Source organism: Tiliqua scincoides, chromosome 1, assembly GCF_035046505.1.
Source record: "Tiliqua scincoides isolate rTilSci1 chromosome 1, rTilSci1.hap2, whole genome shotgun sequence".
Classification (NCBI taxonomy): domain Eukaryota; kingdom Metazoa; phylum Chordata; class Lepidosauria; order Squamata; family Scincidae; genus Tiliqua; species Tiliqua scincoides.
The window spans coordinates 165,137,542-165,150,110 of record NC_089821.1 but is presented as its reverse complement, the minus strand read 5'-3'; the positions used below and the strand labels follow the sequence as shown (position 1 = coordinate 165,150,110).

Below are 12,569 nucleotides of genomic sequence, written 5' to 3'. Positions count from 1 at the left end.
ATTACTGGATTCTCCACATTCCCAGGGGCCAGTAAGTCAGCACAGGAAGTGGAAGGGAGGCCAGGAGGGGGCAGAGTGGGGTGGGAGGGGAAGAAACAGGCAGGAGATCAGAACAGAAGGGAGACAAAATGAGGTTTTGAACAGGAAGTAATGGTGCTGGCAGTGCCACCAATATCCTTTCTCCCTTCTAGGTCTCTATCTGCCTTGCTGGGTCCACTCAGACTTGCACCAGCTAAATTGCTGGTGCAGGTCTGATTAGACCCATTGCAACGCTAGAGGCTTACTCTCCAGCACAACTTAAATTGGTGCAGGAGGGAAAAGATAGGATTGGGGCCTCAGTCTTAGTACAAAGTCATATCTTTTCTCTATCTCCTTCTCATAGCTCCACCTAAAAAAGCCATTCCATAGGGACCACAAGCAAAGTGCAGGCAAACAAATCCACAGATCCTATTATGCAAGGGTTTCTAAAGGAGGTGATTCTTAAGCCCAGTTCACATGAGTGCATGGACAGAGTCAGAATGTGGCTTGTCATTCCTGAAGCCCAACTGCTTGTCATGCTGACATTACTCTGTATCAACAGGACACCACTTTGGGTTTCACTGGCATACTGACATGTAGTATTTTTTTAAATAACTGAACATGACTCTGTTCAAAAATGTGACCTGTTTATTGTAAATGAGGAAGCGTTCATAACAGTGCAAACAATTCTTTGGTAGATTTATTTAGTTACAATAAAAACAACAAAGATTTCACTTTTGGTAGGTTTTTCCTTTTAAAAAAAAAAAGGTAAATAAATATGGAAAAAGTACAACTGAGGAAATATTGAGGAAATGATTGTTCAGCCATGGGCCACTGTCTCAGAACTGTTACATGAGCTTTCAATCAGCAGAAAATGTAAAACACATATACATTTATACAATACTTGATTTCTTTCAAATTTTGGAATAAGACCTATTTCCTAATCCATTTATCATCAGACGTTTAGATCAATAAATGCTGGGATTTACTTTTTAACATAAATCTTTTAACATAATATTTGAGCAAATACTAATTAGACATCTGCTTTATTTCAAGAGGGAGAACCAGAGGTATGTTTCCAGCTGTTCATGCATTCATTCGTAAATGACTGAAATACCTAAGCAGGTTTCTTCACAATATAGCAATGGAAAATAAAGTGTGATTAATCTTTAAAAAAAAAAGTTAACTGGTTTAATATAGCCAACTTCCAATTATGGCACTTGCCCCTGTTTTGAAAGCTGACTTCACTTGTAGAAATTTTAGGTACTAGCCTGGAAAGCCAAATGTGAACCAAAAAATTAAAAAAAATAAAACTGAGTAAGACATAAGCCCTAAAATGAGGTACGATACTTAAAATGTGTGTTGTGCTGTAGGAGAATAAAAATCAAAACATTCCATACAAAATCACCTTAAGCAGTTCTTTAAAATGTACATCATAATTTCATATGTATTCTGCATCAATTTTGTTTTCCATCTTTATTTACAGGTACTGTAGCTGTCCCCACCAAACAAATTTCTTGGTTAATTTCTCTTAATGAAGGTGCATTCTGTGCCATTTATCAAATGAAAACTGGTTAAAGACAGGAAATTGATGAGTCAACATATTATTAATGGAAAAGCATCATCACTCTAGTTAATTGCAAACCTGGTTTGCCACACTAATTACACACATTATTTGAAAGGGTTCACGTATTTGCTTTTGGACAGATGGCATGAATTCTTTGATCACCAGGCCCTAAATCCTAATGATTTAATCCAGAATTATTTAACTTCGTCTGTAGTTTTGTCTAAGAAACAAGGTGGGACTGGTTAAATTCTATGAAATTAAGACTTGTTTTATGAATAAGCACCATCAATTAAAATAAAACCATATCAATGAGGTACAAAAGTTTTCCTTCACTGAACCTAATAAAACATATTGGCTATAAAGAGGCAATATTGAAGATACAAAAGTAAACAATGACGTTAAAGTAGACATACATTTGACAGTGCTGAGAAAATCTTAATTGGGCACACAAATTCAAAAAGTGATTCATCACATTATTGTAACACTAGGACTAAGGGGAGCAAAAGAACATGTAGTAATGTGAAAGTCAAGAAACCCTAAAAATGAAACTATGCTGATTTAAAAAAAATTAAAGGAACAGTTAATCCCTATTTGGTAGTTCTGTCTGACAGATATTTTCACGAATCATGCCACAATACAGACAGGAACACATTTATAGGAACACATTTTTTGAATAAATCAGTAGGTATCTTGAGTGCTATCCAGCAGGATAAGTTCAGTCTAACCCTCCCCACCCCATTTCAAAGATGATTGTGTTTTAAGCAGTTCCTAATAGGAGCATGCATTCATTTTCAGAATGTATGGAAGCCAAACAGACTACAGGTGCAACCTATTTATCCACAGATTTTTTATCTGATTGTCTCAATGCAAATGGGGTGGGGGAACTGAAAGTTGCACACACCTTTGCCTCCTTTGCCCTTCGCTGGTGTCTTTCCAGGCAGCCCAAAACATGCAAAAAGGCTCAGCCTGGCACAGGCAGGGAAATAGCCCTGGAGCCATGGAAAAGGTTCCCCTTTCAAAGGAACAGTAACATTCCTGGAGCCCCTGGGGCAGCAGAGAGGATGGGAAGGGGGGGAAAACCTCTGTAGCCAGAACAGAGTGCAGCAAGGTGGAGTGTGCTCTCTTTCTCACTCACACACAGGGGCAGGTGCAACAGAGGGGATTGCTTTAAAAAAACCCAGGGAGTGTTTCCCAATTCCCTCCCCCCCTTCAGACTGAGATGCTGCAGGCTCTCCATGCTCCAGTCTACGGAAACAAAACAGCCCAGCAAGCAAGTCTTCCCAGCAAGCAAAGCATGAGATTTAGGCTACAATCTGATCCACACTTTCCTGCGAGTAAGCCCCATTGACTACAATGGGGCTTACTTCTGAATAGAAATGCATAGGACTGGACTCTTAAAAGCTCAGCATCCCACCTGTGAAAGAAGCCAGAACAGCTGGCAACGGTGAGGGCTGAGTACGGAGCAGAGAAGGGGGAGGCAAAGGAGCTGAGAGGAGAGGATTGATAACAGCTGCCTTAGTTTCCTTCCAGCCCTAGGTGTCAGGCTGCAGCATATTTGCTTAAGTCTATGGAATTTAGCACAATGCATTTTTTCTTAATCGTGCCAGGTCATGGAACAGAAATCATGTGTATAAATAGGCTCCATCTGTACAGCCCTTTTGGTTTGAGTTTCATTCATTTTGGAAAGAAGATAGGACCCCAAATATGCCTGAAAAGGTACGGTTGGGATTAGTTTTCAGAACCCCTTTCATTGCCCATTTGTTTTCACTTTTAAAAAGCCAAAACAATTTTTCTCCTTAAACTTGACTTTCACCACTGAGTCTGTTGCTGTTGTGGCAGGAGCTCCAGCACAACTATCTCCTGGCAGGAGCCGTTTTGAACACACAGAGCTGTCCCTAAACACAGTTTTCAACCTGAAGCAGTGTGGCTAAAAAAAAAAATTACTTCCACTGTAAAAAAAGCAACAAAAATCAAGTATAGAGAGATAAATGAGTTTGGAAACAAATTGGGACCATCTGAATGGATCCCTAAACTAGAAACTTTGAGCAGAATGGTCCCCCCAAAAAGCAAATGGGAGTCATGAAAATACATGGTAACCTGAAATGATTATTTTTTTTGCATGCACACCTCTAGCATCTAAGAATCTAAGAAAGAAGAAAATCTTTCACATTTTCAAGTTTGTACTATAAAGTTCTGCAAGCACCAGTATAGAAAGGGTTGTATGACTGTACAATGAGAAGGAAGTGGGTGCTGTACTTCTTCTGTACTGAGAGGCAAAAATCTAAAAGATGCTTCTCGTAACCTGATGCTAGAAAAAGCTATAGTCCTTGACAGGCAGATAGTCCTGCAACTGTTTAAGGCATGAGAGCCTCAACAGAAAAACAGTTGATGACTTGAGGTACAGTGTTGATCTGAATCAGAGTGAATGTGGCATGGATATGATTTTTTAAAAACTGCACCTGAGGCAAAACATTTGCATAGCAGACTCTGGGTGACTGTTCTGCAAAGTGCTTCTGGCAGTTTCAGAATTTGGTAATAAAAAGGGAAAGGGTTACAATAATGTTAATATCAGTAACCACTACGAGACAAGTAATTTTTTCCTGAAGCTATTAAAATGTTCCTTAAAATGTCATTTTAAAAAACGAATTCATTTATTTCTCTATCCCTACCCATCTTTATCTAGCAGAGGGGGTTAAAGGTAATGATCTGTTCCCCTCACTTCTCTTTGCATTAAGGGTGTGTGTGTGTATGGCGATGATGATGGTGGTGGTGATGATGATGATGATGATGATCACAATGAACTATGAGGAGCAAAGACATCTTCTATAAACAATACAAAAGCACTCCTGATTCTGCATTTCAGCATTATCCAATTATTACACACTTCAGTTTTGCCACTGATGACTAAATGTTTACAACTATAATCATGTGTTTCAATTGTCAAAGCTAGATTTAGTATCTTGTAGGAATGAGCCATGTAATATCAGCGTCCTTGTACATTTCTTCTCCTGGTTACTCACTGATTTGCAGAGCAATGGATGCCTAGCACAGAAAGTCCTGAAAGAACCTGAAACAATACCTACAAGAAGAAGCAGGCTTAATTTGTATCAGGGCTCAGTCTCTGAGCCTAGTTCAGTAGCAGAGCTTGGTCCTGGAACATATAAAGTAAGAAAGGTGAAAGTGGTCCTGAGCTCCAGATCTATCAGGAAATTCTGAGGAGAACCAATATTTCTTTAACTATAGTGAGAGCCCAAGCTTCAGGGAGTAGGGGACAGGAAAGATTTCCAGATTGATCTGAGCATTAACATCTATTTTTGTATAACAAACAGAACACACTCTGCTACATAAGAAGAGCCCTGCTGGATTCGGCCAAAGACAGTTCAGCTTTCTGTATCCCACAGTGGCCCACCAGATGCTTCTGGGAGCACTGAAGACAAGAAGATACCTGTATCCTCTTTCCATTCTCTTGCACTTGGCATTCATGCTGTTTTAGGCAGTTTTCTAGACCACATCAGAGTGCTCTTGGGGCTCCAGACCCCTATCTGTTCATTGGGGGCAGAGACACCCAATGTAGCAGAAGACAGAGAATACTGTTTGTATTGGCTCATAAGAAAGGGCACACATTGCAACTGAGACAGGGAAGGTCTAGAAAACTGAGAAATCAATAGCTTAGATGTGCAGCAGGAAAGAATACTGGGCCAGGAAAGAATTTCTTCCCTCCCTCCCTCCCTCTCTCTCTCTCTCTCTCTGTTGCCTCCCCAATGCCTTCTTCCTCCCTCCCATGAGTTTGTAGACTTGAGAGATAGAACATTTCTTCTTTATATTTGTCAAATTTTTGTTGGGGAGTTGATATACATTTAGGTATCAAATTTCTAACCATCTCAAATGTATTCTGCTAAGAAATAAGGAAGGGTCATTGCAGAGCAGTGGACGGGAGAAGACTTTAATACTGCCAGGGAGTGGATGAAACCCATTGCAAAATTAAAGCAACCTCACCAACCTGCAGAAGTGTCACCACCACAGAACATGAAATTTGGCTACAGGCTGCCATCGTGCCTTGGCTAGTTGCTCAAGTAAAAGAGTTAGTTGCTCTCAGGAGCAGCCCAGCCCAGCTCCATCAAGCTTTGAGACACCTGGCAGGCTAAGCATCTCACTTGGCCAGTTACTATATATCATACTTGAAAAACAAAACTGTGGCCTTCTTTGGCTTTCTTTTCATCAAAGTACAATGGCACCTGTCTTCTTTCTACCAGTGTATGAAGAAATAAAAACCAGTTTGTGAGTCTCAAACCACTTGACAAAGGCTTCTTTAAAAAGTAGCACCAGTTCTTAGTTTGTTGAACCTGAGAATTTTTAACACAAAATGATCCTGACCTGCACTGTGTATTCCCTTTCAATACTTTTACACTTTTCAGTGGGCAAGCAAATGCAATTATGTATTTTCTTACACTGCTACATCATCGTTTGAAGGCTGTCCTGTGATGTCTTGATTTTCTGTGTTGGCTTTCAGCCTACTGTTACCTGTATTTGCCATCAGAAGATATCCAAGTGACTTGATATGTAACAATTGCAAAGCAGACTTATGGCTTCTTTTCTTTGCTAAGAGTTTGTTTTAAGCAGACAGGGCAGCAAGCCCCCTTGAGTTTCACAGGCGTTGCACAATCGTTTGGTGGGCATGATTCTACATAACAGGTTATTTGTCCAACCTGTGTTTAGAAAAAATTACAACAACAATTTAGGATATAAACACTGCCTAAGAAACAATGAATTTTAACATATACATTATTCAGGAACTGCTCCCATGCTGGTACCCTGGTTTGAGGAAATACCTGGTACTACCACCTGCAATCTTGGACCTACAGAAGTTCAGTATTAAGTGTAGTGGGAGCTGGACTGTGTCATAATTAGTTAATTTTTCCTCTCTGCATCTAACAGTAAGGAAAACATATTCTTCAAAGGAGCACTTTTCTGTCAAACTTAACATCAAACACTTATGGCCCAATTCTATGCAGGACTGGGCCAGAGCTCGGAGGGGATTATGACAACAGAACACAGTTCCACTATCATAAAATGGGTCTCTGGTGGCACACACAGCTCACCACCAGCAGTCATTCTACAAACCCCCCTCCCCAGCAACATATTTGCTTGTGTGATAATATACACACAAAGAACATGTATGAACAGGCTGCCCCTTTATTTCAGTGGACACAAGAGGGAAGTTCCTACAGACAGTGATACTCCATGACTTTACATGCAGAGTCTGAGGGCACAATTCTAACCAACTTTCCAGCACTGACCTAACTGCAATGCAGCCCCAAGGTAAGGTAACAAACACGCCCTTAGCTTGTGGAGACCCTCTTGACTGCCTCCCCACTGCAGGATGCAGTGCACACCACATTGGCACAGCTATGTCAGTGCTGGAAAGTTGGTTAGGATTGCACCCTGAATCGGTTTGCTAATTTTGATAATTTAGGCTGGGGTTACAGTAGTAGAGCGAGGCAAAATGTCACGTAGTGCACTGTTTCCCTGCTGCTAATTACTGGAAATCTTATTCAGCCACCATCTGGGATTCCAGCAGACATTGCTGAAGCACATTTTCAAGCATATCTCCACACTGATAAGGCAGTGCTTTTCTTAAAAAAAAGAAGCAGTAGCAGCAGAAAGCTGAGATTCTCAGGCATTTGAATTCCATGTCCATTTTGTTCTCCACTCTCACGGAATTGTGGCAGTCCTATCAGTAGCTACCTTTAGCGATGAGACAAGCAAGCCAATAAAACAGCAGTTTGTCTCTGCCATGAAAACAGCTAAAGCCAAAGCAGCTCGTTGCAAGCCCAGCTCACTCCTGATGCACATATCACTTTTTCACATGGCAGCCCTAAAGTTGCAAGTACAAAAATTATGACAGCAATTATATTTACTTTCCAAATAAAAAGAGTTCCTCCAAATGCACATTGCAAAATCAGTACAGGACATATTAAGCTATGAAACCAAACATTCTGCCTACTCGCCTTGCATTCACACATGGTGCATGGGTCTTTTTTCCAAGTTTCATTACTGGAATAAGATTTGCCTTTTTCATCAGTGCATTCAGTTCTACTGAGCCGTGATTCAAGTTTCTTTATCTGTAGACAGAATAAGACAGTTTGTTTAGAAAAGTATACCAAGATATTTTCCTGCCTATTCTTTTTTCATAAACACAAAGAACATGTTGCAGTAATGGCTACAGTGAAACTAGCACACACAGGATATTTTAAAGTTTATTGAAAACTTTAGTTTTTTACAGAATTTTTTTAGTTTTTTTTGTAGTTTTTTTGTAGTTTTTTTTTTTTTTTACAGAATTTACTCAAACTATCTTCTCCATAATTTTCTCAAATTAGAAAATGAAAAATATCTGTAATACAGGCATTCCCTGCTCATTTGACAGGTTAGGGAGCAAGGCCAAGGTGAAAAGCAGAAATGGTTGAAAAACAAAACCTGGTCTTTATACAAATGTTGCTTCCAATTTTTTTTAGCTAGCAAATTGACAATGCCTTAAATCTTGCAAATTCCTGCTGTCACACAAAGATTTCTGCATGCCTTCAGGAATAGGAACAGACCTGGATCTAAAGTTGCTGAGCTCTCTCTCTCTCTCTCTCTCTCTCTCTCTCTCTCTCTCTCTCACACACACACACACACACACACACACACACACACACACACACACACACACACACTCACTCTCTCTCTCTCTCTCTCACTCACACACACACACACACACACACACACACACACACACCCCAAAATAGTTTGAATCACAATATCATATGCAAATCAACATGGGAAGGGCAATTTCAATCATTAGACCAGCAGAGAGGGGTTAAAAGTGTGGAGCATGCATTCAATGAATGACTTCCAGGTGTAACTGAAAGGTACTGGAAGAGCAAAACATCAAAAAATGAACAGTCAGAAAGTGGGGGATAACTGTATGTTGTTCTGAACTACAAACAGGGTTCTTACATTTTCTCAGCTTAGATCCAAAAATGATTCTATAGATGGAAATGTATGTTTTTTTAATCATATAGTCTTGCCTCCTTGGGTCTTCTATGCTTGCAGAAGAAATGCTGTTTGTGCAAGGGAGAAGTGCTGTTTGCTGTTCTCCCCTTCTCTCTGCAACCCAAGAAATTTGATCCTGAGGGTTGAGGGACCCTCAGGAGCAAATACTCAGGAGCAAATACTCAGGACTGCAGAGGGAAGGGGGTGTTGTTGAAAATCACCTCTCTCTCCTTGTGCAAATTGTGCACCTCTCTCTCTCTCCTTCTTCTTCTATGAATGGAAAAACTTAGGATACAACTCAGAAGCTAAGAACCGAGTATTATATGTTTAATACTTGACAAAGTGAAACGACATAATTTTTGCCTCAGCAAAAAGTTGCAATGTTGGCATCATCACACAAAAGTACTTATTCTCTTAAAACATGCAAAAATCAGGTCTTTGAGCAGTAAACATGACTAAAACAAGCACTTTATTAAAATGCAATTCAGAAAAAAGGGGTGGCATTCAGTGCAGCACAATACATGTCCTTCATCCTGAAGTTTTCTGAGCTACGAAAAAAGCCACACATGAGAGTTGGGACCCCTGGCAAGGAACTGAGACATGGCATAGGAAGCTGAGGGGTGAATATGTGGAAACTGGGAAGTCAACCGATAACATAAGCATGCCTTTTTTAGTGGTTCACCTCATCATTCTTGGATACTCCCTTTTCCCACTGCAGCTCATTATAGTGCATCCAGTGCCATTTCCCAAGCCACATAATTTGCTTTTCAAGGAGACCAGGTAGGGAGCAGGGGTGGAGAAGGGGCCCTGCACTGGCACATATTGTAGTAAGACTACACTCTTGATGCCTCCAATGATATTTACTAGTTCACACAATAAACAAGGAACTCAGCAATTTGATATTATCAGAAACATTTTCCACATTTTAATGTTTACCTGATTTCTGAGGTCTGTGATAGTTTTTTGCATATCTCCAACAAACTCTTTGAAGTCATTCATTGCAGGTGCTTTCTTGCGTTCAATGAAAGATGAAACGGTGCTATTAGAAAGTGTGTTCTCTCTTGCAGAACTATGAGAAAAAACAAGTGCAGTATGCAGCATAACAAGTAAAGCACAAATTGAGTAGATGCAAGGGAAGATCAGAAGATCATCCGGTGGATGATGTGGTGTTGACAGCGATTCCATGTTTTGACAGCTGGCTGACAGCTCTGGGTAGGGCAGGGCTGGCTCCACAGCTGTAATCAATCAAGGCCAATGGAGACTGATGGACACCTGGGCTTCATTTAACCTTGATGGGAATTTGAATAAGCTAAGGAGGTAGCTCACAGCTGAGCTGCATTTGGATAATGGTCTACAAGGATAACAGGCAGTTTCAGTCCCTGATCCCAGAGCTACAAGACTGCCAGGATCTTGCTGAAGGAGACACTCTGCTGGAAAGGACACAGAGGAGGGACTCTGCTGCAGAAGACTGGACTGTGCTTTAGAGACTGGACTTGGAGTGGAGGCTTTGGACCTTTACCAACTAAGTTATGGAGTTTTGGGGAGGGAAAGCCTCTGGACAAGAGGACTTGCAGGGAATAAGTGTTTGTAGCAATAAAGTTGGTTAATTGCTATAGATAAGGAGTTCTCTGTTCATTTCTTTGCACACCGCAGCTGTTGTTTCTAGAGATAAGGAGGGTGTTAATTAGCCAAAAAGTGGGCATTGGGTTACAGGACAATAGGATGGCACCTAGCTGGTTTTAAAAACTGGATGCTTCTATAAGGATTCTTAATAAGTAGATTGTGCAAAATGAATACAGTCAACACTGCAGGATTTATATGAGAGCCTAAAAATTACTTATGAGTTGCTGGATGAAGGGAATTTTAAAGAAAAAATGGTCCAGTCTCTGGTAGAGTGCTGGATGTGGAGTATTGTTCAGTCATGAAAGTCTGCAACATTCTCATGACATACAGGAGCAAGTCTCATGTCTTCGTCTTTTCTGTTCTATCATGGTTACATACAATGGAGAACTACTGTGAGATTTGCTAAAAACCTGCATATAATTGCTTGATTACGCATGTGCAACACAAGGGCTTCCTGCCTATATTAGCAAGAAGAACTTCAAGCCTTGAAGGAAGAAAGCAGGGTTGTCTTTGACGTTAAAGCAGTTCTTCCACACAGTTTGTGTTTATGTCGGGGAACCTTAGTTGGCCCTAAAAATGTGGTGGCGGTGGCAGTTCTAGAATATTACTTCTTGCCAGTAAGTTTAAAATGCTTAATGAACTGGGTATTTTACTCTGTACACATCTGCAACAATAAGCTTAACAGCACAAGCCTATGTAGGACTACTCAGACAAAAACCCTGCTGAGTTCAATGTGACTTACTCCTAAGTAAAAGTGTGCAGAACAGCATAAGAACATAAGAACATAAGAACAGCCCCACTGGATCAGGCCATAGGCCCATCTAGTCCAGCTTCCTGTATCTCACAGCGGCCCACCAAATGCCCCAGGGAGCACACCAGATAACAAGAGACCTCGTCCTGGTGCTCTCCCCTACATCTGGCATTCTGACTTAACCCATTCCTAAAATCAGGAGGTTGCGCATACACATCATGGCTTGTACCCCATAATGGATTTTTCCTCCAGAAACTTGTCCAATCCCCTTTTAAAGGCGTCTAGGCTAGACGCCAGCACCACATCCTGTGGCAAGGAGTTCCACAGACTGACCACGCGCTGAGTAAAGAAATATTTTCTTTTGTCTGTCCTAACCCGCCCAACACTCAATTTTAGTGGATGTCCCCTGGTTCTGGTATTATGTGAGAGTGTAAAGAGCATCTCCCTATCCACTCTGTCCATCCCCTGCATAATTTTGTATGTCTCAATCATGTCCCCCCTCAAGCGTCTCTTTTCTAGGCTGAAGAGGCCCAAACGCCGTAGCCTTTCCTCATAAGGAAGGTGCCCCAGCCCCGTAATCAGCTTAGTCGCTCTCTTTTGCACCTTTTCCATTTCCACTATGTCTTTTTTGAGATGCGGCGACCAGAACTGGACACAATACTCCAGGTGTGGCCTTACCATCGATTTGTACAACGGCATTATAATATTAGCCGTTTTGTTCTCAATACCCTTCCTAATGTTCTCAATACCCTTCCTATAAAGCAGCTATAAAGTGGTACAGGAAGTGTAGGAAAAACCCCAAATGGTAACAATTTCAGTGGAAACCTCTAGTGCAGAGGTTGGCATTTTTTGCTGGCTTAGTGGCCTGACATCCAGACTTTTGGCAACAAAGGTCATCAAAATTGATCAGAGGTTCAGTCTGCTGGTACCAGACACTCCCACTTTAGCATAGTATTGTTGTCTACTTCTCCAGATTATACTTTGGGGAAAAAATCATTCTGACACAGGGTGTAAGATAGCTGTTTTAGTGAGAATTGACAGAATTAAATGATATTTCACACTAGTAATTAAGAACCTGTTTGCTTTGTAGCTGATGGAAGTAAAAAAAGTGTCAAGACATATGCCTATATTTTACTTGTTTCTTGGAAATTGTTGTAATGGGAAGCTATAAAACTAGTCTACAGTTGCCTCAGGGTACTGCAATATACACTTTCATTTTGTCTTTCACAAATTTTGGCCCACACTGGAATACATCACATATTAAAAGGCTCACTCAAACAAAATGGAGATTAAAGACTCAGCCAATGTCTTGATCAGAGGATTAACTTTTTAAATATGGAACACTAGTAAACATTTGTACTGGCTACTTTCTAAACATGGTATCATATCACAGGTTTTCAAGCTGCATGCAGTTTCACAAATCAGATGTAACAATTTTTAAGCATCTTTTCCACTCATCATAGCCATACTGAACCAGGATACAGAAGCCACAACACTTCAACTTTATAATATGTTTACTTAAATGCACATATGCATTTAATTGCATAATTAATTGCTCTCCTCTCATCCTTCTATCTG

At 40.6% G+C, this 12,569-nt stretch overlaps 1 protein-coding gene across 4 annotated transcripts in view; it reads right to left on the bottom strand.

Annotated features, from left to right (window-relative positions):
* Positions 1-5,313: 5,313 nt before the first annotated feature.
* The window catches only part of PXDN (peroxidasin), a 76,772-nt gene continuing 69,516 nt past the window's right edge, over positions 5,314-12,569 (bottom strand). For 3 of the 4 annotated variants that reach the window (XM_066612375.1, XM_066612376.1, XM_066612377.1), the window contains 3 exons: positions 9,554-9,686; positions 7,594-7,707; positions 5,314-6,291 (listed from right to left, as the gene is read on the bottom strand). In XM_066612375.1, coding sequence (XP_066468472.1) covers positions 6,166-6,291; positions 7,594-7,707; positions 9,554-9,686 — 373 coding nt within the window. In that variant the 3' untranslated portion in view covers positions 5,314-6,165. Of the gene's footprint in view, positions 6,292-7,593; positions 7,708-9,553; positions 9,687-12,569 lie in introns of those variants that run through there. The other variant, XR_010793576.1, reaches the window with a different exon arrangement.